At 34.8% G+C, this 25,334-nt stretch overlaps 3 protein-coding genes across 6 annotated transcripts; 2 read left to right on the top strand and 1 right to left on the bottom strand.

Moving 5' to 3' along the window:
• Positions 1-1,972: 1,972 nt before the first annotated feature.
• On the bottom strand, positions 1,973-6,841 carry LOC124410307 (guanine nucleotide-binding protein subunit alpha homolog). Of its 4 annotated transcripts, none has more exons than XM_046888565.1 (5): positions 6,697-6,841; positions 5,415-5,942; positions 5,126-5,176; positions 4,718-4,935; positions 1,973-4,454 (listed from the first exon to the last, which is right to left on the bottom strand). In XM_046888565.1, the coding sequence occupies exons 2-5, from the start codon at positions 5,895-5,897 to the stop codon at positions 4,097-4,099; spliced, it is 1,110 nt and encodes a 369-aa protein (XP_046744521.1). In that variant the 5' UTR covers positions 5,898-5,942; positions 6,697-6,841; the 3' UTR covers positions 1,973-4,096. The 4 variants fall into 4 exon arrangements, with proteins under 4 accessions (XP_046744521.1, XP_046744520.1, XP_046744522.1 ...); XM_046888564.1 differs by having other exon boundaries at positions 6,558-6,832; XM_046888566.1 differs by having other exon boundaries at positions 6,724-6,826.
• Positions 6,842-9,723: 2,882 nt separating this feature from the next.
• LOC124410305 (protein maelstrom homolog) lies at positions 9,724-16,901 on the top strand. Its single transcript, XM_046888563.1, has 10 exons — positions 9,724-10,112; positions 10,232-10,433; positions 13,550-13,933; positions 14,190-14,356; positions 14,794-15,027; positions 15,363-15,545; positions 15,631-15,670; positions 15,930-15,998; positions 16,114-16,173; positions 16,257-16,901. The coding sequence occupies exons 1-10, from the start codon at positions 9,981-9,983 to the stop codon at positions 16,280-16,282; spliced, it is 1,497 nt and encodes a 498-aa protein (XP_046744519.1). The 5' UTR covers positions 9,724-9,980; the 3' UTR covers positions 16,283-16,901.
• Positions 16,902-19,329: 2,428 nt separating this feature from the next.
• LOC124410401 lies at positions 19,330-21,789 on the top strand. Its single transcript, XM_046888732.1, has 2 exons — positions 19,330-19,982; positions 20,056-21,789. Exons 1-2 carry the CDS (start codon positions 19,524-19,526, stop codon positions 21,061-21,063), a joined length of 1,467 nt encoding a protein of 488 aa, XP_046744688.1. The 5' UTR covers positions 19,330-19,523; the 3' UTR covers positions 21,064-21,789.
• The last annotated feature ends 3,545 nt before the right edge of the window (positions 21,790-25,334 follow it).

The raw sequence follows: 25,334 nt of genomic DNA, 5'->3' as shown, positions 1-25,334 counted from the left end.
AATTGATTTGTATCACCGTTTCTTGGCTAATTGGAACCCGAGGAACTCGAATAACACATTTCAAAAAGCGTAGGACCAACAGCAGAGAAATTACGACGCAAAGACCAGCAGCAGAAAAATTGAGAAAATACGTCTTTCGTTTTTTGGCTGTAACCTATGATTCGTTGCTCGCAGCGCATTCAGACTGCGCTCAATCGATTCCTCTCGCAAAATAACGTCGCAATAGTGCCCTAAGGAATCAATTGCAGCACTTTACAAAGTCGTCGAAATTTTGGCCAAAAATTCAAAGGGGTTAGCCTTACTTTTTGTGCGATTTTTGAAGCCGAAAATTTCTGGTTGCCGAATTGATTTGTATGACCGTTTCTTGGCTAAGTGGAACCCCAGGAACTCGGAAAACAGAGTAAAAAAAGCTTGGAACCAACAGCAGAGAAATGACGATGAAAATCTGCAATTTTCTGGCTATAACTTTTGATCCCTTGCTCGCAGCATATTGGGACTTCGCACAATCGATTTCTCTCGCAAAACTACGTCGGAATATTGCCCTGGAGAATTAATTGCAGCACTTTTTAAAGTCGGCGAAATTATCGCCAAAAATTCGAAGGGGTTAGCCTTACTTTTTTCGCGATTTTCGGAGTCCTACATTTCTGGTCTTTGAATTGATTTGTATGACCGTTTTTTGGCTGATTGTAACCCCAGGAACTCAAATAACACATTAAAAAAACGCGTAGGACCAACAGCAGAGAAATTACGACGCAAAGACCAGCAGCAGAAAAATTGAGAAAATACGTCTTTCGTTTTTTGGCTGTAACTCTTGATCCGTTGCTCGCAGCGTATAGGGACTGCGCTCAATCGATTTCTCTCGCAAAATTACGTCGGTATAGTGCCCGAAAGAATTTATTGCAGCACTTTTCAGAATCGTCGAAATTTTCGCCAAAAATCCAAAGGGGTTAGCCTTCTCTCTCTATGCAATTCTAGCCAATAGATACGTCCTAAAACCTATACCAGGTTTAATAAATTAACGAATATCCGCCTGAAAATAGATTGAGTATTTATATAGTAAAGGAGAGACAAAACGAAAATCGCGGGTTTCTAACTAATTTGATTATCAAGATTATATATTCATATGAAGAGCTTTTTTCATATGAAAAAGGTGGAATTCAATCCTTTTTTTGGTACCAGTCTTTATTGATAGATGAGTTCAATAAATTCTCAATAAAAACGAGACAGGAAGAGTATTAGCTGTATCTTAATGTCACGAAACGAAATCAAAATTAAATTCTAGGTACTTCTGTGAATCAGGTTGCAGTCCAACAGGTGAAAACAGTTCATAAACTTTATATTGAATACTGATTTATGAGCTTGAATTGTGGTACGTTATTTAAATATTTTGTTCAACAGTTTAGGTCTAATACGAGAAATTTGTCGAAACCCAACTCCGGTTTTGAATAACAAACCAGCTCAAGAATGTTAATAAGTACGATGTCTATGTACGGATTAATTTTTCAACTCCAGAATATATAAACTGAAAACCAAAAAGTAACGTTTACTAATTCAAAACTTCATGCTGCCGTCGACAAGAATGACAAAAAAAGGTTTCTTTTGTTAATCATGATCATAGAATTTCGACTCATTTATAATAACTATTTCTTTCTATTATAGGAATTCTCTGCATTCTGAATACACGTTAATCTTACGATTATATTCATATTACGCTTCTACGTTTTATAAATTAATATCTTCTATTAGTTTTATAGAGAGTAGAAAATTTTACAATAAAACTGTATACCAAGATGTTTCGCAAAACGCTTATACTCCTTTGTTGCAAATATAGCTTATATTATACAACAGTTTATTTACTTATATACAATACAACAATATACAATTCTTATGATCCTGATTTGTATAGACATAAGGTTTGTTAGATATCCTTATTCTATACTCGTATAAAAGTTTTATAAATGCGTACGTTGTATACATGGTACACTTCTAACTATACACATATCATTGTATACGATAAGTTATACATACATGTGTGTGTGTGTATATATATATATATATATATATATATAAATAGTGTATATAAATAGGTTGATTAGCCTTGCACAGATTTGTTGCATATCAAATAATTAAATATATATATATATATGTATAGATTGTAGGTATATATTTATGTAGTGTTTCAAAATATTTTAATAAAAATTTCTTTATCCGTTACCAGTTTGTGTGAAACGCGCAAAGATGGTCGACAACGACAGTCATATAAATCATGTATAATATCACGCTTGTCATGTAAAACTTTATATACAATAGTCAAAATATTAAGAAATACAACACTCAATTTCGTTGAAACCGGGCCGCATTGGCTCCATAGGAATGTAGAACCTAATAATTTTTGATCACTCATTACCACACGAAGTAAAACCCATGCGATAATGATAGACATTATTACAAAAATGATGATAAACTTAATTGTTGATCAGTTGTTTCAATTAATAATAATTTCAAGTTGAACCATACGAGTTACTGGTAGAAATTGTGTGGAAAATTACTACCTTTCGGATACCAGCGAATAGAGATAATGAACAATAAGGAGGAAACTTCTTTTCTTTTTTCACAGTCAAGATTTTCGAATTATAATGGAAATTCGATAAGCTATAAAAAAAAAAATTTCGGAAGCTTATTAGTATTGAGCTTTTATACCTGATTTGCAAAAAAGCTTTCAATGTAACAAATTCGTTTAGCAACAGAATCTTTGAAAAAATTTGCAAGTAAAAAACATGACATACTATGTTGGAATAATGTCCGATAGAAAGCTGGTATTTTTAAACAACCTATTACAGTGATGAAAAAACAGGCCCTGTAAAAACATAGTAAAATAATAAATAAAACCTTGGCCCAAAAAATAGAAGAACTGGTTTAAATTGTAAAATTCGCAGTTTGATGACGGGATTCTAAAGAAAAATCAATTTATTCTTGATTATATTTGAAATACTATATTATGACAAAATTCAAAAGTGAAGTTTTGGAAAAAAAAAAACGAAAAAAAGCTCACTACAAGTGAATAAATTAATTAGTATAATCGGGATTATCAACAACAAATTACGATCATAGCAATTTGAACACAAACTGGTTAGTTTCATTTGGTTTTTATGGCATGGACCTAATATTTGGTTTCATTGTTCCTTAGCTTGCTTCTTAGTCATTGAAATCTCTAATCTTACCTAAAAATAAATTACCTAATTCTTCACGAAAATCAGTTATTTGATCAGCACTTTTTTTTACGTATATCATAGTAGTAATAATAATAATAATAATATCAATAATAATAATAATAATAATATTAATAATAATAATAACAGTGACCTAAAGGGAATCATTTTAAACATCTGTACAATATACAAAACTCGAAGTTACAATTGTTTGTAATTCAATATTTCCTATATAAATATACTTATACGAATGCGTTGCGACTGAAATTATATGACAACGATAAGTGTTACTATATACACGCTATGTTGTATGTAGCTTAGACTTTTTACAAAGACCATTGATCAATATGTGTATCAAAATGGGATGGAAGAATATCTTATAATACGTGTATATGTTTATATAAATTTTCCATTTTGGTTATTATATCAGTATCAGCTGTATCAGGCAGTTTCTCGTTTAGCACTAGGGGATGATAGCGTAACATTTATACGCATCGATCTTGCTTTTCCTATGATAGTAGAAGATAAATTGAAGAGTTGACAAGAGTAGCATCTTGAAATTTTAAAGCTTGTTATTTTGCAGCATGTTTTTATATTAACGTAAATGTAAAATAAAAATCGAAGTGCCACTTCAAAGTACGGAATTTCTAAAATTTTGGTGAAAATACAAAATTGTTAAAAGAATTATAATTTGATTGATATTAGCGTAGACTTCACGAAGATTTTGCCAATTCGCTATAATCCTCAACTGATCGGAAACTCCTAAATTTCATATAGTGCCTCATTTTTACCATAGTTCGTTTACCTATTTTGATAGCCAACGTTCCTCGAAGGTTTCAGATCTGGTCCGAACTAATCACAGTGAGATTCCATAACTCCAAAGAAGCTTACTGTAGCATAAGCGACTGCAAGTTTCGAATCAGTATTGTGTCTTTGACAGCATTAAAGACAACTTTTATATTTTCAGTGTCTACGGCTGTGGTGAAGTGATGGAATAACGATGCTTTATGTTCTCTCCTGACCGATATGAACATATTCAAGATGAATTTCTGTACATCCTTCATGGAATGTGAATCTCCAATAAATTCCGGGAAGTACCAACGCACGTCTGTGTCGGTTGATCGCACTTTTTTTGCAAGTAAATCCGTTTTGTTCAAAAACAAAATTATGGATATTTTTTCAAACAGGATATTGTTCACAATCGTATCAAAAATATTCTTTGATTCTTCCAATCTGTTCGTTCGCCTGGAAAAAATTGTTTTATAGGTTCCATCAGTTTATTTTTATTTGTGAAACTAAATTTGAACAAATCCTTTACACTACAAATCAAACAATCAATAATCAATATTTGTAACCCTGCAATACTGCACTGAATTCTAATGACTGTCGCGTTTTTAAAATCTTTGCAAAGTTCTAATTCGGAATGGACGAACTTCCGTATCAATTCTGGCTTAACATGTAAAATAGTTAGTCATGATCATGATTGACTCTTTCTGCTCGAAACTTACCTATCTTCCAGTAATACTTGGTCAAACTCAGAGGAAGATACAAGGAATAGTATTGATGTAACACAGTCAAAGCACTGAAACCATTTTTGTCGCTGTGATCGCTGTCCACCGACATCAACGAACAGGAAGGCTTTATTCTTTATTGTTATTACACACTCAGAAATACCCTTGGTAGCTTTTCGACAGTGCAGAATATCTTGTTGCGTCGGTATATAATCCTGTAAACAAAAATAAGAAAGTTAATAAAATAAAGGTACCAAAAACATATCAATCTTTCAGTTTATGTAGTCCCATCACGACAAGGTTTTTTTTTATAAATACTGATTGAGAAATATGGTCTATGAACAATATTTCACCTTGAGATTTGACAATAATAACTTAATTAAATTTATTATGATGCATGCTTACCACACGAGCGATCCTTTCCAAGTCGTCAAGAAAATATTGCACAGAGTCACTCTGGAAACATTTAACAAAAATTGATATATTAAAAATATTACTCATATACAGTGTGCCAATTTCAGTGATGCTTCATACAATAATCAAATTCAATTTGAGGTTTATAATTTCTGTAGAAGTATGTGACTAGAAGAGATGATTGTTTGTTCACAACGGGCATGACTTTACGCTTGTGATTAAAATTTAGCATACATATGGAAAATCATCTTTCTATTCTAATTCTAAAATAAAGTTTTACCAGCTGGAATTCTCGTCTTCGATCAAAGGCTTGCTTGATTGAAGCATCTTTCCAGAGACTTTGCAGGGATGGAACGTAGTGTAGAAATAATCTAGTATCTAAGATTGTAGTATTTTCAAACTTAAGCAACTGGTAACCAATATCATAATTCTTAGGATTTTCCCAAGGGATGTTGAGCTTATCACGAGCATCAACTAGCACTTTCATTCCTTTGATGATATTCTGATAAATAACATGCTGATATTCCTTGATAAGTTCCGGTTCGAACTTAACTCCGTGAATTATTCTCATTTGCTTAAGAAACGTAGATTTTCCACTTTCCCCAGCCCCGAGTAGCAGTAATTTTACTTCGCGTCTTTTCTCCTGACGTTCTTTTTCCAATTGTTGATCTATTTCCTGACTCTTGGATATCTGGTCTATCTGCTCCTGGGTGAATTTCAATCGCAAGCAACAGGTACATAGCCATGTTAACGTCGGTGCCATTTTGGGGTAAATCAATTTTCATATACTCCTCAACGCATCTGCGACCTATTTGAAAAGATTATACAAGTATGTAAGTAAAAGAAATTATTTTAGTGGCCAGAAAATTGGCCTCTACTTTCTCTGTTTAATATTAAACAAAGAGAAAATGATTTATCAAACTGAAATAATTTAGAATAAGTTACTTCATAGCTTTTGCAAGGTGTACAATGAATTCTTATTGTTTTTACTAATTTCCTCAATTTTTCTTTTAATGAAGAGTTATTGTAGTAATAGTTTTATACATGTTGTGAAAACTACAATCTACTCTTGTAGATAAAGGCAATTAATAGTTTAGGTAAAAGAAAGAGAAGAAAGTGGTATAGAGACGAAAAAAATGTTGTCGCCAATAGGACTGAATTAATAATAACTAATTATTGTGCGAAAGTTGAAGAAATCTTTGGATACGATTCATGTAGGTCGAATATAGAATGTAGAAGAGGAATGTTTAACTATACAGAAACAAAAGAATGCAGTTTCAATTTTTCAAATAGCAGATCGGCTGGTGAGGTTTGTCAGCGATGGTACATTGAAACTCATTCGAGTTCGTTGTCTAGCAATTTTGTAAATAATTGTCAGTTTAAAAAGTTAAGGAATGATTAAATTTCATTGAGAATAAAATACCGTCACACGTCACACTCCATTATCATCCGGTGTCTAGCAGCTCCGCGTTTACTTGATCGCTTCGTGAACATAATACGGCTTAACGAAGCGTCATGACTATATCATTATTGTCAACTTTATTTAATGATAAATGAATTACTTTTGGAATATGAAAATGTCGCCCTACCATAGCATCGCTGTCTGGCACAAACACTACATTACATCAAAAATACCTATGGCACTAGCCCACGATCGGACGCAGTTTTGTAGGATCTGTCACAGCTTTTATAATACCTTCATACACCAACGCCGCGATACCTCAGCGCTAGTGGGTTGAATCATTGAGTAACTGTTTTGATAGAGCTGTAACAGGAACATATAAATCATATAAATCTATGGATCCACGGATAAACTTGCCGACGCTCCTAATAAGATTTGCTCGATTATGACTTTTAAGCGAGTTAGAAGACACTTATTACGACGCTTTATTGCCGTAAAACGATCGCGGATAGTAACAAGATTGATTTGAAGCAAGGTCTTGTAGACAGCATGACTGAAGATACATAAATAATGATAACCTTATGGATTTTGCTCCGCGGGTAAGGGCATGGTAAGGGGATCTGCAGGGCAGGGGAAAACTTAGTACGAGGCATTCTGTACCAACTCAATTTACTGTAAATCTTGAAATTTATTGTTTGAATAAAACGCGGCTATCTTGTTAGAAAAGGTTCCTTGATTTTTTCAATTTTTTTTTTAGCCAAAGTATCCATGAGATATGATATTTCGAAAATTTATATGATGTTTTAATAATTTTTTGAAAAATACATCAATTTCAACGTTTTTTTCAAATTTTTTTTCTTCTTGTAATGTACTTTTATGGAGATGCGTTGCACAAGATTATGAGAAGGTTTTTTTTTTACTTTTATTAATTTAGGATTACAATCTTTTTTTAAAGTTGAGTGTATCGATGGATTTTTTTTCTTCAATTCTCGAAAATGTATACTGTTTATTTCACAAATTAGAGGCCTGGTCTAATCGTGGAAAAACGATACTTTGTTTTTTTTTCAATTGTTAAAAGTGATGAGATCTATTTTTAATTTAAAACTTCTAACATTTCTTTCAATGTCTTGAGCAATGTCTCATTAAGTATATTATTAGTGAAAAATTGCAAACCTAGGCAATCGGAAGTTATGAAAATAATGTTTGAGGTTAAACTTTAACCTTGAATAACTTTTAAACGAGTCGACTTGCCGAAAAATCGCAACAGACCTCTTTTGTAGATCCTTCAATTTCCTACAAGGATGTGTATTGATTTCTACACTCGTTCGTTGGTTCGAACGAAATAAAATTCCAAACTTGAAAAAACAAATTTCCTGTGTTATTTAAATGGGAAACCAAAAATCGCGATCAGGCGCCTCTTAATATTAATATTAAGAGCTTAAACTTTCACAGAATTTGTTTTTCATCATCTTGAACGATATTGTCATGGTAAGAAAAAAAAATTTAACCCACCCTAATATACATGGCACCTTGAGTTGAGATAATACTATATATTGTGCAGCTAGAGAACAATTTCGGGGACTAAAAACAAATAGCTACCGGTCCCTCTAAATAAGGCCAACACCCGCAGAGGCGCTTTCTTAGTTCAGCCCTTCTAAACTATACCTACTGCCTCTTTTGGTCTTGTGCCTCAGGTCCCACCTTTAGTCTCCTTGCTACCTAGCCATTTGTATTTTACGCTACTAATTCAAAGCCATCTTAGAAATTCCGAACGAGTATTTTCTTTATCTCGTGACTAAAATCCTCCATTTTGTTCAGAACTTAGCTTTGACCGAACAACCGCAGCGATCCTTCCATCCTAACTTTTTAATATTAATGTAGATTTATAAACGTTTTTCTATTGAAGGAATAAATGTTTGAAAATACAAATTCAAGTACAAATACAAAATACGAACAATCAGCGATCCTTCTGTTACGGTACAGAGGGACGGTAGTCCTTGTACCCATCCGAGATGTTGATTCGTGTGCTATTTTTTGGTCCGTTCTCGTCACTGTCCTCGTTCAGGGAATGGAAGAGGGGAGAATAATAATTAGAGAAGGATTATCTTTGATAAGGAATAAACTTTTATTGATATTTGGGAATGGGGTGAAATAAGCGGCGAAGTCGTTGGGGAGTAGTTGAGGTGATAGAAGGAAAGAAGTAGGAGCTCGATGTTGTCGAGTTGAAAGTTCGGATCGGAGTGCATTTTCGGCGTGAAAAAAGGAGCGAGGATCCAGGGTAGAGGGGAATAGAAATAGCAAGGTAAGGGCGATAACGAGTGGCGTAAGGCAAGATGGAAATAGGAGGACAAGATATGAAGTGTAGCATTACGATGGGAATGGCAGGTAGAGGCGAGAGGTTGTCGAGGAAGGTGGAGGAGACGTGTGGCCGGACGTAACACTTCCATCCTAACTTTCCAACATTATTCCAGATTTGTAAACGTTTTTCTATCGAAAGAATAAATATTAGAAAATACATCTTCATTTTCAATAAAACTATAAAAATAAACTATATAAGAGTATTGAAATTCCTGCTCCCTTTCGTGTCTTTATTGCGACGAAGCCATACCCCGATAAAGCAACATCTCAGCCCTACCGATTTCCCGCAGCAGAGTCTAACACTTCAAAAGTGAGTATATACCCAATTATTAAATCATCATAAAAATCCAACTTGGTTTGTCTGAACGAGCGATTGAATCAATTTGCCCAGTGCATTGTAATGCTTAATTAATCGGTAATTGGCAACCCCAACTACTGAAGTGCGTATTTTCGCGATTGTTTCTAGTGTCTTACATTCGAAAATTGTCGTGGAGTGCCGTTCGACGTTGAATTCGCTTGAATCGATTTCCGATAGCGTGGTTGAACCGTTACCAATAAAAATGTATGAAATCTAGTGAATACTGGTGAATACCACGTTTCAGGCGTTTTGATTGGTTATCGCCCGATCTCACTCATGTCACCGCGCTCATGTGAACTTACCCTAACCTCACTTGAACTCTCCAGTAGATTCTGTATTATTAATAATGCCTGAACAGAACTTTCAAACGTCCGGAACTCACTATCAAACATCAACAAACGACCAAGATTTAATTGTAAAAAAATAACTTATTTAGGTGTTACGAGAGGCTGCTAAGTACATACATATATACATACAAGGAACTGTAGAGAGGATCGTTAGTGTTTAGCGGATCTGGTTATATCTGTAGCATATTATAGCGGATCCAAATTTCGCAAGTCCCGCAGAGTTTCGACCATAGACTTACAGAGATTCGACTCTCTATGAAACGAATACCGAAACCTTAACTTCTGTCAATAACCTCTGTTCTCTTCGTTAACTTCGTTTGTATCGTATTCAAAACCGGTTGAAGAAGAAGAGAAATAATAATTTCTTCGAGCCGATAAACCATGCCGAAAAAACAGAAACCGAACGCATTTTTCTTTTTCATGCAAGATTTTAAGAAGAGACAAGAGGCTCTTGGCGAAACATTTCCTGGTGGTCTTCAAGACGTCTCTGCAGCTTGCAGCCCCGAGTGGCAGGTATAGACTTTTCATATTTGACATCTTAAATTTTTTCATAGTCGTGTAAATGTCGACTTTCGATCACCGTGAATTTCTATGCAGTAATGCAGTTGAATAAATTGTGTCTTACGTTACAGAAAATGACTGATCAACAAAAAGGGCCTTACGAGGCTCGTGCCAAAAATGCTAAGATAAAAAATGGAATCAGTGGTCAAAAGTACACTTCGCAAGGAGTGCCGATCACACTCATAGAAAAGGAAGCCAAAAGAAAACAGGACTTCGAAGATAATATGAATGACTACATTAAAATGACAGTCAGCATGTCGAATCACATTGATGGTAAGTTTGAACCATTCAGTGGGTGCCCTTATCGTTTTCGACGGAGTTTATACATCTTCAAATTTTTAAGCCCACGTATTTGAAAAACGCTAAAAAGCTCGACAGTCCTATTCGATACGCAATTTTGAACAAAAATACATTTTCATTAGACGCAGAAATGAAGAAATGGCACGAATTCTACGAAATTGCAATAGTAAATTCATAGAATTCATGCCATGTTGTTAGTTTTTTGTCACATGAAAATGTACTATAGTGTTTTTGTTCAGAATTGAGTATAGAATGGAGTTGTTCAGTCCTTTTTCGCGTTAGAGGGACGTGGACTTCGATATTTGGAGATATATGCAACAATGTCGAAATCGACTAAGGCACTCCCTTAATCATGCTATTTTGGCAAGGCTATCTCTAGGAACTCCTGTCAGCATTATGGAACAGATTTTCCTTGATCCTGTTTTTTACCAACAAATGCGTTTGTTTTAAGTATATGTATTATTGTCGAGTTTTGAGAAGCACCTACTATTTTCCAAAACCGAAACGAATCTCTAGAAGAGCTGACGGACTGCCAAGTATTTTCGTCAAAGTTGTGATGCCAGTTTTGTCTGCGCCGATGTTAGAGGTTTACAACCACTTGCTTACTTATTCGGATTTCTTGTCGATGTAGAAAAGAATCCCAACTTATTATTAAAATCCCACATGCTTTAGTTCTTAGCATTTTACTGCTCATCTGTAATCTATGCACCTTGTCCAAGGACATTGAACCAATTATGTATCGACAGTATACTGATTACCTGGTATTTATCGGCTTGTTAGATTCCTTTGAATCTAGGTTTCGTCACAGCCATGAAATGCGCTCTGAATGATCGTAAGATTTCTTTAATCATGCTTTCTAATTGAAGAGAGATGTTTGATACAGTCTGTTATGCTAAATTTTTCTGCAACTTAAGGAATCGGATCTGTCGGATCGATATTGCTATGAGATTATGTGCAATCCAGATTCCACAGCATTCTGTTCTAGGTTCTCTGCTGTTCTCTATTTTTATTAACGGGTTTCCAAACTTGATTCAATACCGAAGGCATCTACTTCACGCTGATCATTTAATTCTACCAATTTAACACCTTCTTCCCTCCCCCGAATGACAAACTAGAAGGGATTAGATCTGTTGCCGAGGATGTCCACGCTATGTATGAATGGATGGAGAGCAACTGTTTGCAAATAAATTTTGGAAATACTGAAACCCTATTTTCTAATAGCTCTACGTAGTTTTATGTCTGAACCTTGTGAGCAACTCCCACATTACGGTGGATGGTAATGTTTTCCCATACTTGAACAGCACTCGTAATTTTGGTCTAGTACAGACCACTGATCTCTCTTGGAACAACTACATCATCACTATCTACCATACAATCCATGTGATGTTAGACCACCTGGTAGAAAATCCATAAAACTTTGCTCTTATTCTTCGCAATTGGCTAATCACTGTACTCGTTTTTCCCAGCATTGACTTTTGCGCAGCTGTGGATCATGCGTTAGATATGTATTAGCACTGTATCAACTTAAATTGAGATGTATCGCTTTGTAAAAGAGACGGTTGGATACCATAAGATGATTTATCAAAAAAATGATCCTTGTGTGTAATTCAAGCAATCGAAGTTACAGCTCATGTAATGGTTTTGGAGGCACTGAAGCAGTAGATCTCTGTTTTTTGAATTACCAGCTATAAAAACTCTTTTTGAAATAACCTTAAGAGTCTATTACGGAATCGAAGACAGTAGCTGCTTTCAAACTCAAACTATATGCCTATCACATGAGACTAGAACATGCGCATTGTGACTTTCTCTTGCGATATATAACTCTGCCTGTTTGTAATTATCTTATTGCGTTTCTAAATTTTGAATTTCCATATTTATGCTACGCTGGCTGAGTACTCGAACATATGCCTTGGTAAGTCACCTACTTGCTACTCTATTCAGGGTCGGCACATTCCCCTTTTATGAGTTATAATACGATATTGAGCTTCGTTGACATGTAATTCACATACCGTCCGATTCAATATGACTGTATTATCACTTTATGTTAGATCATTAAATCTTGTTTGGTATTGTGTAACACTTGAACATTAAGTTTGTGTAAGGTTGAAATATTTTGCTACCAAAAGAGAGTGGTCTCATAGCAAAATGAAACTCCAAACTCTGTAGCACGTAGGATCACTGTAGGATGAATAGTCTTGAGATCAAAGTTAGGAATGGTAACGGATGCAAACATTGAATTAGAGGGGGTTATCCGAATGAAAATTTAACGTACAATCGGTACAACGAGCGGGTAATATTAGGAGATATATAGAGATAATGGGGCAAAATTGCAGAACAATTTCGTCGGATTCTCAGACATTTTCGAAGATTTCTTAGGATCTTTACAAGTAATGCAGAAGTATAAACATTTTGAGGGTGAGTTTGAAGATATTGCAAGGTAATGTTAGAATAAAATTTATGGAGATTTTGAGGAAATGGAGACGTAGTGTAAACAATTTCGACGGTGTTTTACTCCTAAATTAAATTCACAAACCTTAATTATGCAATTTTAGAATGATTTTGAAACAGTTGAGTTTGAGTTACAAATTTCAGACAATTGTAAAGTTGTAAAATTACTCATTTTTCACGAAAATACTTTGTTAGATGCACACCTATTTCCAGACCCCATTGGAAATTTGCATTACAATGGACTCAAACAGTTAACGTCACACAATTCAAGCTCATTAAATCTTATTATTATTGACAATGAAACGTATTATCAGGGGTAGAGTGGCGCTACTTATGTGACTTCAATATGGCTGCTTGGATTATACGTATTTATATGGAAGTATGAAAAAATGTAGGGTATTGCTATTCAACAAGGATTACAATCATGAAGTTATTATGCCTGAACATAAATTCTGACTTTACAAAAGCGACACTATCGTCACGGAATGTGATTGAAAACCAGAAAGCGATCATTTCTTTATGTATGGTGCACGTGCATGTAAACACATTGAAAACACATTGACGACTAGCTGCTGTTACTATTAATATACGGACTGCTCGGTAGTATTGGATTACAATTTTAAACTCCCATTTGTTTATAGGCTTGATCAACAAGAAGTTTTACTTCATTCATGTGAACTGGCTTTGTCGAAAGCTCCTTCCTAATGGGGAAGGCGATTTTTATCCTATTGAGTTTGCTGTCGCTGAGTTCTCGCTTAAGGATGGAGTTGGAAAAACTTACCACGAAATCATCGACATAGATGTTCCAATGGGCTACGCATCTGATGCTTTACAGCACTCAGAGGACACTCATAAGATTAGTCCCAATCCACCTGGCGGTCAAAAAAATTTCAGCATCATGTATCAGCGATTGAAAACCTTACTAAAACCTGAAACAATTGGCGATGAATTACCACCACTCTACACTACAACAGGTGTCGAGGAAATTGTGCCTGGACTATTGAGCCGAATGGCCAACACTATTGGTAAATAAATACTTTGATTACTAGCAAGCAACTATTCAATGATTCATTATTTATTATTTTGAAGTACAATCAACGTCAGGATATGAAGCTGACAGGAAATGTTTTTACTTAACTGTTGAATGTTATTCCTCACAATACATTGTACACAATTTAATTTACTGATGGAGTGGCAGTAAATACAATACTTATTCAGTTCTCATTTTTTTGTTCTACTACATTTGGGCTTGATTTTGCATTAATTGATATTCTATTGCAGGCCAAACAGCGGACATTTTCCGAGTTTATAGACTGGAGACACTTTTTTTTCACATTCGCAACGCTGCTGCAATGATGATTAACACTGTCGGTTTCCCAGCGCCTACATTAGCAGATGAACAAATACACAGGGATACTTTCGACTATGCGTCAGGTATCGCATGTGACGTAAGTGTAGTATACCAAAAACAAATAGGTGTACAATTAATGTACACCTTCAATCTTAATCCTGTGCAGTTCACGTTTATGTTTTTTTTTTTTTTTTTTTTTTTTTAATTATTATTGAAGATGATAACTTACAAGAGTTAAATAACTTTAAGATCTTTATCAAAGTGAAAATAATTTCTTCTGGTTATTGACTTGACCCAAAAACCTTGCTTTAATGTGACCACATATACATGCAGCAAAATAAAGCTATTATAATTATAATTATAATTATTCAGAAGAAATATGGTTCTAATGTTGAATCACATCACAATCTCCGGAAAGAGTAATCATAGGATCAATAATGCTTTCGATTTAGGCAATAAAGGGTGAAAAGCATTCGATATTTCAATTTCTTACTTGGTCACTTTTATACTAATGCAGAAACACTTCATTTTCAGTACCATGAAAATATAGATGCAGCAAAAATACATTGTAGCTTATCTGTCGTGACTCGGTGGGCATATACCATATGCGATTTCTGCTGCTTGGATGTGGGCATTGAAATGAAGCCCGGATTCCATTGTCCGCTGGATACCGACGTTAATGACATAAGGAATTTGAAGGAAAACAGAGCAAGTGTAAAAGACCATTTGACGACTGAAAGTGTATCTGGAATGGCATCTATGACAGGGGTAATTGGAAATTTACTCCTAATAAAGCAGTGAATTATTTTTATACTATCATCAGGGTGTTTGTGTGTTAATTTTTCATGCAATGATACTATAAAAACAAACGAACGGTTTTTTTATGAGTCTGGTCTCATTTAGTGCAGTTTTCTGAACATAGAGCTGACTAGATTTCAATCAAAATTTGTCAAGTCATCCCTGAGTTATTTGCAGAAACGAAACTCGATCGAAAGATGAGTAATGAAAACAGTGGAAAGTTCTAAGATTGGCCTTTTCAAATCATATGACTTTTGCCGCTGGTTTTTGATTTTAAATAATACATTAATGTGTTTTTTCTTTAGGTGACCGAAGAACATAGGTTGAAAACCTCTGCACGTACTTACAAGGAAGAGCAAGAACGGCGACAAAATTCTCAGCCATTGAAAATTATAGATCATAGTAAATTGCCAAATTCGAATGTACCAGAGAATAAACGTGATGCGAAGCCAGCAAACACTAGTTCTCAATCTGCTTCTACTTTTGCGGTAAGTCATGAATGCTGAACGTGTTCTTATTTCAATGTTTCTGTTTTTATTATTCAATTTGTTAAATTGTAATTTCTTTCAGTAGAAGAAGGTGGAAAGACCGCTTCGGCTACCGAATGGACCAAGTAAGAAACTTTGCAGTAAAAATCTTTGAATTCAATTTATTACTGCACAGAAATAATTTCGTAATTTCTTTTTTTACTCTTGAATGATACAATTTAAATTTCCTACCAGTGAGAAAGTCCAAAATGGATCCTGCATGCCCTTACTCACGGATAAAATCAAGTATTTTACCCTATTCATACTGGACGTGACACCAAAGTGAAATCCGCACTTCATCAATTTTGCACATGTTTCATATATGAAGATTTTTTTTCTTAACAGGTTTTGCCATGAGCGTAAGCGACACCGTGAAAGTACCGAATATGGATCACACGAACTTCCCAGCGATTGGTAAACGTCTTTTTACTTTAAACATTAATAGTCTCAAATACATTTAGAAAAAATTTCACTTCTCGAGGCTCTAATAAAGTAATCTAATCGACTTTTACTGTAATTCTTGGTTTAGGTGGTAGGGGAGTCGCTTTGAGAAAGGCTACTCTCGAAAAGTTTCCGCCAATTGGTCGTGGTGAGTACGATTTGTCATTTGAATTAGCTGTACTAAACTATGTTGTCACCGTTTATTTATATACGAAAAATCATTTCATCTAGGTCGCGGTGGCACGTTCGGTAATTAAATGTTCAAGACATCAATATTTAAGCATTTTATAAAACACTATAAATGAATCTAACCAAATGACGAAACACCCGTGATATGTAAGCATATAGATGTAAATTACCTAAGTTGATATAAGGGCAAACGAAACGAAGCTTTCGTGTTTTATGTAGACGATGATAATTAGTTTTACTGTCGCAATTATTTTTCATCCTTAACCTTTAGATTGCTGTAAAGTCTATATATAGTCTCTGCCTGTGATCGGAACTCCACATATTATCTTATATATAACATATGTGATGTTCCGATCAAAAATGGAGACTGTATTTAGACTTTCCGACAGTCTAAAGGTTAAACATGCTGATAGTCAAGTGAATATTATTTTCTTCCTAATTTTTGTTGATTTTACAGTTATGTTTACTCACATTGACATTTTATTTCTTAGTCCTAATCGAGTCATTCAAATAGAAAAGAAATTTGTTTACTCGGCTTCTATTAGTTCACTAAAACAAAGGCAGATTGCCCATGCATATTATTTATGTCGTATAATTAAACTATTTCGTTATAATTATAATATGGTAGATGTTCGTATAATTATAATGCAAAAACATTGAGTCAATCTTTTCTATTTTTGATGAATATTATAAATAATGGACACTACCAAAGAGTTATACTTAAGTTTGTTTGAAATCAATTTATATTTTATAAATAAATTTTACACGTCAATCCATTTTCCATGTGTATTCGCCTAATTTTTCACCTATTAGTGTTCAACTTCAACTCAATATTGGGAGTTTTTTCAATAAATTATATTCTAATTATAAATTCCAAATGTAATTTGCAATTTGTAATTAAAATATTTCTAATTACAATATCAATTTGTAGTTCGAAGATTAAAAAAATACTAATTACAATTATAATTTCTAATAAGAAACATTTGAATTACAAATTACGAACGTAATTAAGATCGATTTTTGTCTTAATTACAAATTACAAGTGTAAATAGAATCGGTATTTTTTTTAATCACAAATTCCGAGCAAAAGAAGACGTGGAGGAGGAAAAACAAAAGAGAGGAGAATTTAGATTCTTGCTTCTCGTGTGTAGTTGACACATTTTTATAAACTTTTCCTTCGAGATATTCGCATGAAAAAAATTTTGAAAATGATTCATCACTCGCAAACAATTGGAAGGAAGAAAAAAACGGTTAAAACAAAAATTGTTTGTTTTCTCAGATTCAAGATGAATGTTTAAAAAATTGGGGTATTGATTTTAAAAAGCGAAGATTACCTAAACGTGACCGTGAACTCCTCCGCCAATGTAAAAAAAATTGTAGTCTCTAGAACCCGCTTTGAAGATGACAAAACTGAGGATAAAACTATTGTTTGAAACATTTATCTCGGAAATATTTTATTTTCAAATTATTCGCGTTTGCTAACTTGAATGCACCTGTATGTATTTCAGCAAGACATTGAAAATCGATTTGTTTCCGGTAGAACCGGAAGTTAATGAGATCTGGCAATTTTTCAAACCCATTATTTGATTGTAAAATCCTGTGAGTTTCAAATTTTTTCATCGAGCCGATCGAGCCGTTTTCGAGATCATCGCGGGAGTTTATCAGACAGACCAACAGAAGAACATCCGGATCGAGTTTCTAAAAACCTGTTTTCACGTTCTAGAGGTTCGAAAACGTAAAGAATCAATGAAATTAGAAAAAGTGATTTTTCACCGAAACCAATACTTTTCTCATACCGCCCAAAGTGATGAAAAGTATAAAATAAATCCGATGAAATAAAATTTCAAGTGTTTTATACTCTTGGAATTAATTATTCAATTTGATTGCGCATAACTTCAAGTATGATTTCTCTCGCTCAACACCAATTCATCAGGGCAACATTTTATCAAAGTTGCAGCCACTTAATAAAGGTAAGAAAACTTAAATATTTAATTCTATAATTATTCCCCTTTTCCCGGGATACCTGAGACGTTGACTGAGATTTTAAATGGAAATCGATCATTGCCATTTGATGCCCAATCGGTACTTGACGCAAATTACTGACTGTGCGTCTAACTACATTCTCGCTCTGGATTTTGGTGTCTAACTCCTTATTTTATCCAAGAGTATCCGTCCGACAACACATCAGTGCGAACTTAGTGCATGGACATAGGAATTACATGAAGTCAGGAACGTAAAATTCGTGTTATTTCAAGATACGTTTTTCCTAGGTTTTCGCGCCTTTGTTATTGAATTCAAAACTAGGGAAACCCCAGCCAGTTGGAAACACTATACGATTCCGCCCTTACTATGAGTTGCAAATTGAGAAAATTGAAGAGTAGACCGTTGGAGTGAGGGAAAAATGCGATAGTCGCATAGAAAGAGAGAACAAGCATTGTAGACAGAGGCATCCTTATCTGGCATGCATGGAACAAGACAAGGATACGCCAATGGTTATTACAATGCAGCTCACTCTTTCTACGCGACTATCGCAGCCGCTTACGCTCGCCATGACTCGGGAGATCTATTACTTATATTGCTATGATGCAACTAGTTGCAAGCGTTTGAAGATTTGCATATTTTACGCATGTATCTTCGGCCAATGTCTTCCATATTCAAAATTGTCGATTGAATGGATTGAATATTGAAAATTTTCTTTAAGCAGCGCTTCAAATAATTTAGTAGAGCACTGTTGATTATTACTGTTTAAAAGTTAAAAAAATTAAGGTATTACGTTAAGTTTTTTGATGTAATTATTCCATAAATGCAACTGATGAACTGTATACAATTAGTTTTCAGGTTTCTTGCGTAAATGAAAACTGATATTCAACAGTGGATAACTAACCTTATCACAATGCAAACATAAAAATTCAAGTCCGTACTTTTTGGGTTTAATATACCGCGTACTCGAAGTATGAAAAAACGCAATTTCTTCTTCAAAACAATTGTAATCAACAGTTTCGTGCTTAATTATTTGAACACTTAAAGGTACGAGTCAAGTCCGATAGGGCGGCGTAGCAATATCCTAGTCAACGAATATCACCCTTACTTTCTGTACTCGTCATGCAATATACCATTTCCTCACCAGAATTTTCTTCACGCTTGCGCACTCTCAGATAACTTGGTTTTGCGTGCTCGCAGTAACGCCATCGGGCATAATGGGGCATGAGATACGCATTTAGGTTAATCAATCAGTTACTTTCACCGTTGTGTCGGATATTATTTATCACTTCTTAGCGTCTTGCAGCGTTTCTCTTAACAGAGTAAAAGATGAGTGTAAGTGAAATCGAATTCGTCGATTGCAAGGAGGAACCAGATATCGTAGAATCGGTTAGCAATGCGTCACCAGATGTCCTAGAATCGGTTAACAATTTGGCAGCGAATACATTGCCGCAGAGGTCTCGAGAAAAGTACGAGTCTGTTTATGAAAAATTTATGCAGTGGAAAAAAACGAGAAAGACGACATCGTTCTCTGAGCACGTCCTGATGGCTTATTTCATTGAATTATCAAAAACTTTAAAGCCATCAACGTTATGGAGCCATTATTCGATGTTGAAAAGTACCATCGGTGCTAAACACAAAGTTGACATGAGTACTTACGCGAGATTGAGCGCATTTTTGAAACGACAAGCGACTGGATATCATGGCAAAAAATCGAAAGTTTTGACATCAAATGATGTGGAAAATTTTCTCAATAATGCTCCCGATAACCAATATTTGGCAACAAAGGTAAACCGCAATAATTACTCCATTTACTTGTAAGTCAAAACATGCTTATTAATAATTACCGTCTCCAATTCAGGTTGCCCTAGTTCTCGGAGTGACTGGAGCGTGTAGAAGAGAAGAGCTCTGTAACCTAACCATAAAAGACATAGACGACAATGGCTCTATGGCGTTAATAGTAATTCGGCGATCTAAATCAAATAAACTACGATCATTCACAGTTGTTGGAGAATTCTACAACATTTTTAAAAGATATTCTGTCCTCCGTCCAAAAAATGTAATGTCCAATAGATTTTTTTTAAATTATCAGAACGGAAAGTGTACGCAGCAAGTTATCGGAATTAACAAATTTGGCGGCATGCCAAAGCAAATTGCGTCCTACTTGAATTTGCCAGAGCCTGAGACGTATACGGGCCATAGTTTTCGGCGGACTTCGGTGACTTTACTTGCCAATGCTGGAGCTGATATCACAACTTTGAAGCGCCATGGTGGATGGAGATCCAATCGAGTGGCAGAAGAATATATTAAAGATTCGTTAAATAAAAAGACCAAGATCTGCGAACAGATTGCCGAAACAGTGCATCTACGTCCATCGACGTCTTCCTTTAGGAATAACCGTGTAGATTCCACATTCGCACCTCCATCGCCAAAAAAAGAAAAAAACCTTGACGATGAATTTGAAGTGAATAACGGCGCATCGATTGTCGATGCTGAAACTGACCCCATAACTTTGAAGCAGCAGGACGAATGGAGATCTAACCCAGCGGCAGAAGAATATACTAAAGACTCAATGAATAATAAGACCAAAACTTGCGAACAGATTGCCGAATCAGCGCATAGTCGTCCATCAATATCATCGTTAGATAGTAGCGAAGTAGATTCTCCATCCGCACCACCATCACCACAAAAAGATAAAGGTCGCGAAGATGAATTTGAAGTGAATCATGGTGCATCGGCTTCAAAAAATACCACTGAATCATCCACATCATTTACACCTACATCTTTGAATTTCAATCATTGTTCAAATGTAACAATTAATCTTTCATGTTCAAATGTAACGATTAGTCTTCTGTTAAAAAATACATAACCGCTGCTTTTGTTAAATAATACCGAAAAGATATAACATGATTGTCTGAATTTCTATCAATGTTCAAATATGACAATTAAATTTTCGCACTCCCGCTTGGAAAGTTTGATTTTTACGAGGCTGAAGCTAGCAACGTTACCGTACCGAAATATTGGGGTAAAAACATTGCTATTTTCTTATTTTTATAATGACTGAAGGAACTCAAATTTCATAATATGAGCCTTTGTTTTGTTTTATTACGGTTTACTGAATTTCAAATAATTTCGAAGTTACGAAGTAACAGTTTTTCCTTAGCCTAAATCGTATGATAACGTTACTAACTTCAGCATGATTGATTTTCAAAGCCTGTGGAGTGTGCATGAAGCACCCTATTTTCACTTTACTAAAAATGATCATGCAAGTTGAATTATAAAACGTTATGACTGAAATTGACATGTTATTTATCACATAATTTATCTCGTAAGTACGATAAAATGTATAAAAACTCACGTAATATATTATAAAAGCACGAATTATCAGATATACTAGATTCAAAATCATATGGCGAAGTGTAGAATCTTTATACGATTTTTTATCTAGTATATTTGATGATTCGTTCTTATGTAATTTACTATGTGATTTTTTATATATTTTATCGAATTTACAAAATAATTCATGTCTATAAATTACAACTGAATTTCAGTCATAACCTTTTTCTAATTCAACACACGATCATTTTCTGTAGGGCGGACAGTGTGGAAATAACAAGTCGGCATGCGCACATATTAAAAATCTTTTATTTTACACACTGCGGCTTGTCTTGTGGATGCGCATTTACGAAAAATTCAAAATCATATGCTGGCACTGGCATTGTGAACGGTGCTTCTCATATTAAACTTTCTTGTACAAAAGTTATACATAAAATATCTATTCTGGTAGAATTAATTGGTGTTCATTAGTATACCGCATTCGAATTGAGATTATAATTATTAAATTAAATGTTTTTGTAATGTTTTTCATATAGCTAATCCAATATACTTACTTTTTTGGAATACGCATAAACAAAGGAAGAATGAAACAAGCGCTAACGTGGAAAAAAAGTGGTTGCAAATTCGATTCCACTTCTCAGATAATCTCAGGGCATTAACTGCCCGACGGTGCTACCCCCTGAACCTGCACACACGTGATTGCCATCAGTATCCCGATAACTCCTATAACTCGTTTACCAGTTTACTGACGTTATTGTCAAGTTTGTGGGAAAACCCTACCTCAGCTAATACATTAGTTCGGACAGTTTTTGAGTTGAGAAGCTTACAATTAACGGGAAAACTCCCGCAAATTTAATTAGTTGGTAAAGCAGGCAAGGATCACGGAAGAGGGCGATGCCCCTCACCAAAGGCTCGAATATGTGTAATTTTTCTTCTTTGGCTTTGAGACAAATCAGGGTTTCAAATATTAAGGCCTTACGTACGTCTAGCAGCGCCAAAAATGCGCTACAAGAAAATTTTTTTTTAAGTGGGGATAACAATAGAAATTGATAAAAATAAATCATACACATTGTTTGTTGGTATTTAAACTTTATAAAAAAAATTTATTTTACTTTGTTTTTACAAATATTACTATATAAAAAATAGCGTGATCCACAACACTAAGAAAAAAAATGTTGCTCCACGGTCGGCATCATATCTCCAATAAACGTTGATCGATCTCTAAAATTTCTTTTAATCTAACAATACCTAAAAATATTGCACACCAATTAAATAAAGGCCATAGGGGGATAGGCAGGGTGAAAATGCTTTTTGTTAATATCTGAGTGATATTCTATAGATAAGCAGAGACATATTCAGAAATTGATGCTGCGACAGCTAATTATTCCTAACACATCCCGAGTGACGTACTACGGGCTGAAATTCGCCAATTGCACTTCATTGCCAACGTAACTGGCTAGGGAGAAAAATTAGCTGTCGCAGAATCAATTTCCATGTGTGTGTTCTTGAAATTAGGGCTGCGTGGGTTCCAGAATTCTTCGGGTCGGAAAAATTTATTATTTTCGGGTCGGGTTCCCGAGATGCATCGGGACTTATGAAAATTTTGGGATTCACGGAACTCCCGATGAAAGATGAAATACTTTTTACTGAAAATATTGATGTCATTTAGATATACTATTTACTATTTTAGTATTTAGGATTTCTTCAGTATTATGAATATTAGGTGAGTTGGGTTACCCACGTTTCGGATTCTTTTCAGGATTTTTGGATTAAGGAGGATTTCGTGTTTCCCAGCCATTCCGGGATTGCCAAAAAACTCTCCCCGGACCCCAACTTTTGTCCCGAGATTTCGGGAACCCGCACAGCCATAATTAAAATACTACGATTCTAAAAGTCAGACCTCAACCGCTTGGCTTTTGAGGAGAAAAAAAAAATTATACAAAAAATAAATACATTTTTTCTCAGGATTAACATAATCGATTTGATTGAAAATTCAATATGTTATTGAGAGAGTCAAGAGCTTTTATAGACGCAATGGACAGATTTTTAGTTTTTTTTTATCTATATGCTCAAGAAGTATCACGGTAAGGAACGAAAATTTCAGAGAAAATAATTTCTTTTTATCGTGAATTTAATAAGCTCAAACCTGGCCATTACGTCTGTAAAAACTCTCGACTTTCTCAATGACATAATTGATTTTCGAATAAATTGTTCTAGCCAATCCTGATAAAAAATTGTTTTGTATTTTTTGGTATTTTCTTTCTAACTCTGTATCAAATTTAGATTGAGGTCTGATACTTTCACGATCTTAGTATTTTAGTAGTACCTACTTATCTATAAAATATCATTTAGATATTTGCTAGAAGCATTTTTACTTTGCTGGGAAAACCTCTATAGCCTTTTTAAAATTATTATTTTAATTGATCTTTCATTCGAATAATTTACTAATTTAGTATAAAAAAAAACATTGCTTGAATATACTGCTTCGCCAAGCCTTCAAAATTGAGTTTATAAAATTGTTCATTGTTCAATTTACGTTTCTTTGAAAAACATACATGAAATCAATAAAAATCGTGAAGTTTCAAAAGTTGTTAAGGGAATACGAAATCGCAATAATTTATCGTAAATTAGAAGCGATTTTTAGTAATCTCACAAAGGTTAATTAAATCGTACGAAAGACTGGGGCCAGTTGGTACACGAGGTGCGTTATTACACTGTGATTTTTAGGTAAAACAAGCATCCGAAAAACTTTGGACCTCGCTTAATTTATGCATTTTTAAAAGCTGATTATGTTCACTTCACCTATTGCTTGTCTAACACACAAACCGTGCCAAAAATTTTTATTCAGTGATTTCAGAATTTTCCTTTCAATTCGCCTACTCCCGGCGCACCTGACGCTTGCAGTAGTTCACACGATGCAAGTTTTCTCCGTCATTTATAGAGATATTGAATTTGTATTAAAAGCATTTTGAAGGCAAAGGAGCAATCTGTGCCGTCTATTTTTCCGAATTTCAAAATTCTCTTCCAGAGTCGTAAAAGACGACACTGAAAGTGAGCAAAGTTCTCGTCGTAATAAAACAAGAACGAATTTTTTTTTCAAAATTCTACGAAATACACGACACAGATCCATCCTTTACCTTTAATTTAGGACTAAGAGCAATAAAATCGAACTTGAGAGTTGAGAGAAAACTTGCACGAGCTGAGGCAAGAAACAGCGAATTTTCACCGCGAAAAGCGATCGTTTGCTAGCGCCATCTTTGGCTCAGGCCGCCCGTCGTGCGAACTAACGGCCGTAGCGTGAAGTCAGCATCGGACACGTGCAGACTCGTAATTTAAACCGCGAGCCGTGAGCGTTATTCAGTGCGTCCTTCGCGAATAAACATTAGTAAAGTATCTGAAACTCCTTGATAAGTGTTCGCTAGTCGTTCACGATGTCTAAGATATGGAAAGTGTTACGGAAAAGTAAGAAAGAGGGCCAGGGTTGGAGAAATTTGGCGGCTTATCAGCGGGAGAGGTTGAGGTAAGTTTGTTTACACGGACTCGATTGTTTTCATTTTCAGACCGACTAACTAACATGCACGTTTTATTAATTCAGAACACCGCATTTTCCTAACAATCTCTTCGAATTGTTATTTACCGTCCGTTTCTCAATGTGTATTTTGTTAACCTTTTCTTCCGAAAATCAATTTCCATCTTTCGTCCACTCGCAATCACAAACTTATCGATGACTTTTACCGTACATTGATCTACCTAATTGACTATTTGAGAGTTATATTTGGTATCTACTTGCCAAGGTCGATGCAC

Source organism: Diprion similis, chromosome 9 (genome assembly GCF_021155765.1).
Source record: "Diprion similis isolate iyDipSimi1 chromosome 9, iyDipSimi1.1, whole genome shotgun sequence".
NCBI lineage: Eukaryota > Metazoa > Arthropoda > Insecta > Hymenoptera > Diprionidae > Diprion > Diprion similis.
The sequence above is the reverse complement of the archived record's forward strand: the minus strand, read 5'-3'. Positions and strand labels throughout refer to the sequence as shown.

Excerpts from the sequence above, each read along its gene's own strand:
- LOC124410307 (XM_046888565.1), bottom strand. The coding sequence starts at position 5,897 with ATGGCACCGACGTTAACATGGCTATGTACCTGTTGCTTGCGATTGAAA. Across the intron at positions 4,936-5,125 it reads TGGAAAGGATCGCTCGTGTG|GATTATATACCGACGCAACA; the intron begins GTAAGCATGCAT and ends TTTTGTTTACAG. Across the intron at positions 4,455-4,717 it reads CAAGTATTACTGGAAGATAG|GCGAACGAACAGATTGGAAG; the intron begins GTAAGTTTCGAG and ends AATTTTTTCCAG.
- LOC124410305 (XM_046888563.1), top strand. The coding sequence starts at position 9,981 with ATGCCGAAAAAACAGAAACCGAACGCATTTTTCTTTTTCATGCAAGAT. Across the intron at positions 13,934-14,189 it reads CCGAATGGCCAACACTATTG|GCCAAACAGCGGACATTTTC; the intron begins GTAAATAAATAC and ends ATTCTATTGCAG. Across the intron at positions 15,999-16,113 it reads CACGAACTTCCCAGCGATTG|GTGGTAGGGGAGTCGCTTTG; the intron begins GTAAACGTCTTT and ends TTCTTGGTTTAG.
- LOC124410401 (XM_046888732.1), top strand. The coding sequence starts at position 19,524 with ATGAGTGTAAGTGAAATCGAATTCGTCGATTGCAAGGAGGAACCAGAT. Across the intron at positions 19,983-20,055 it reads ACCAATATTTGGCAACAAAG|GTTGCCCTAGTTCTCGGAGT; the intron begins GTAAACCGCAAT and ends TCTCCAATTCAG.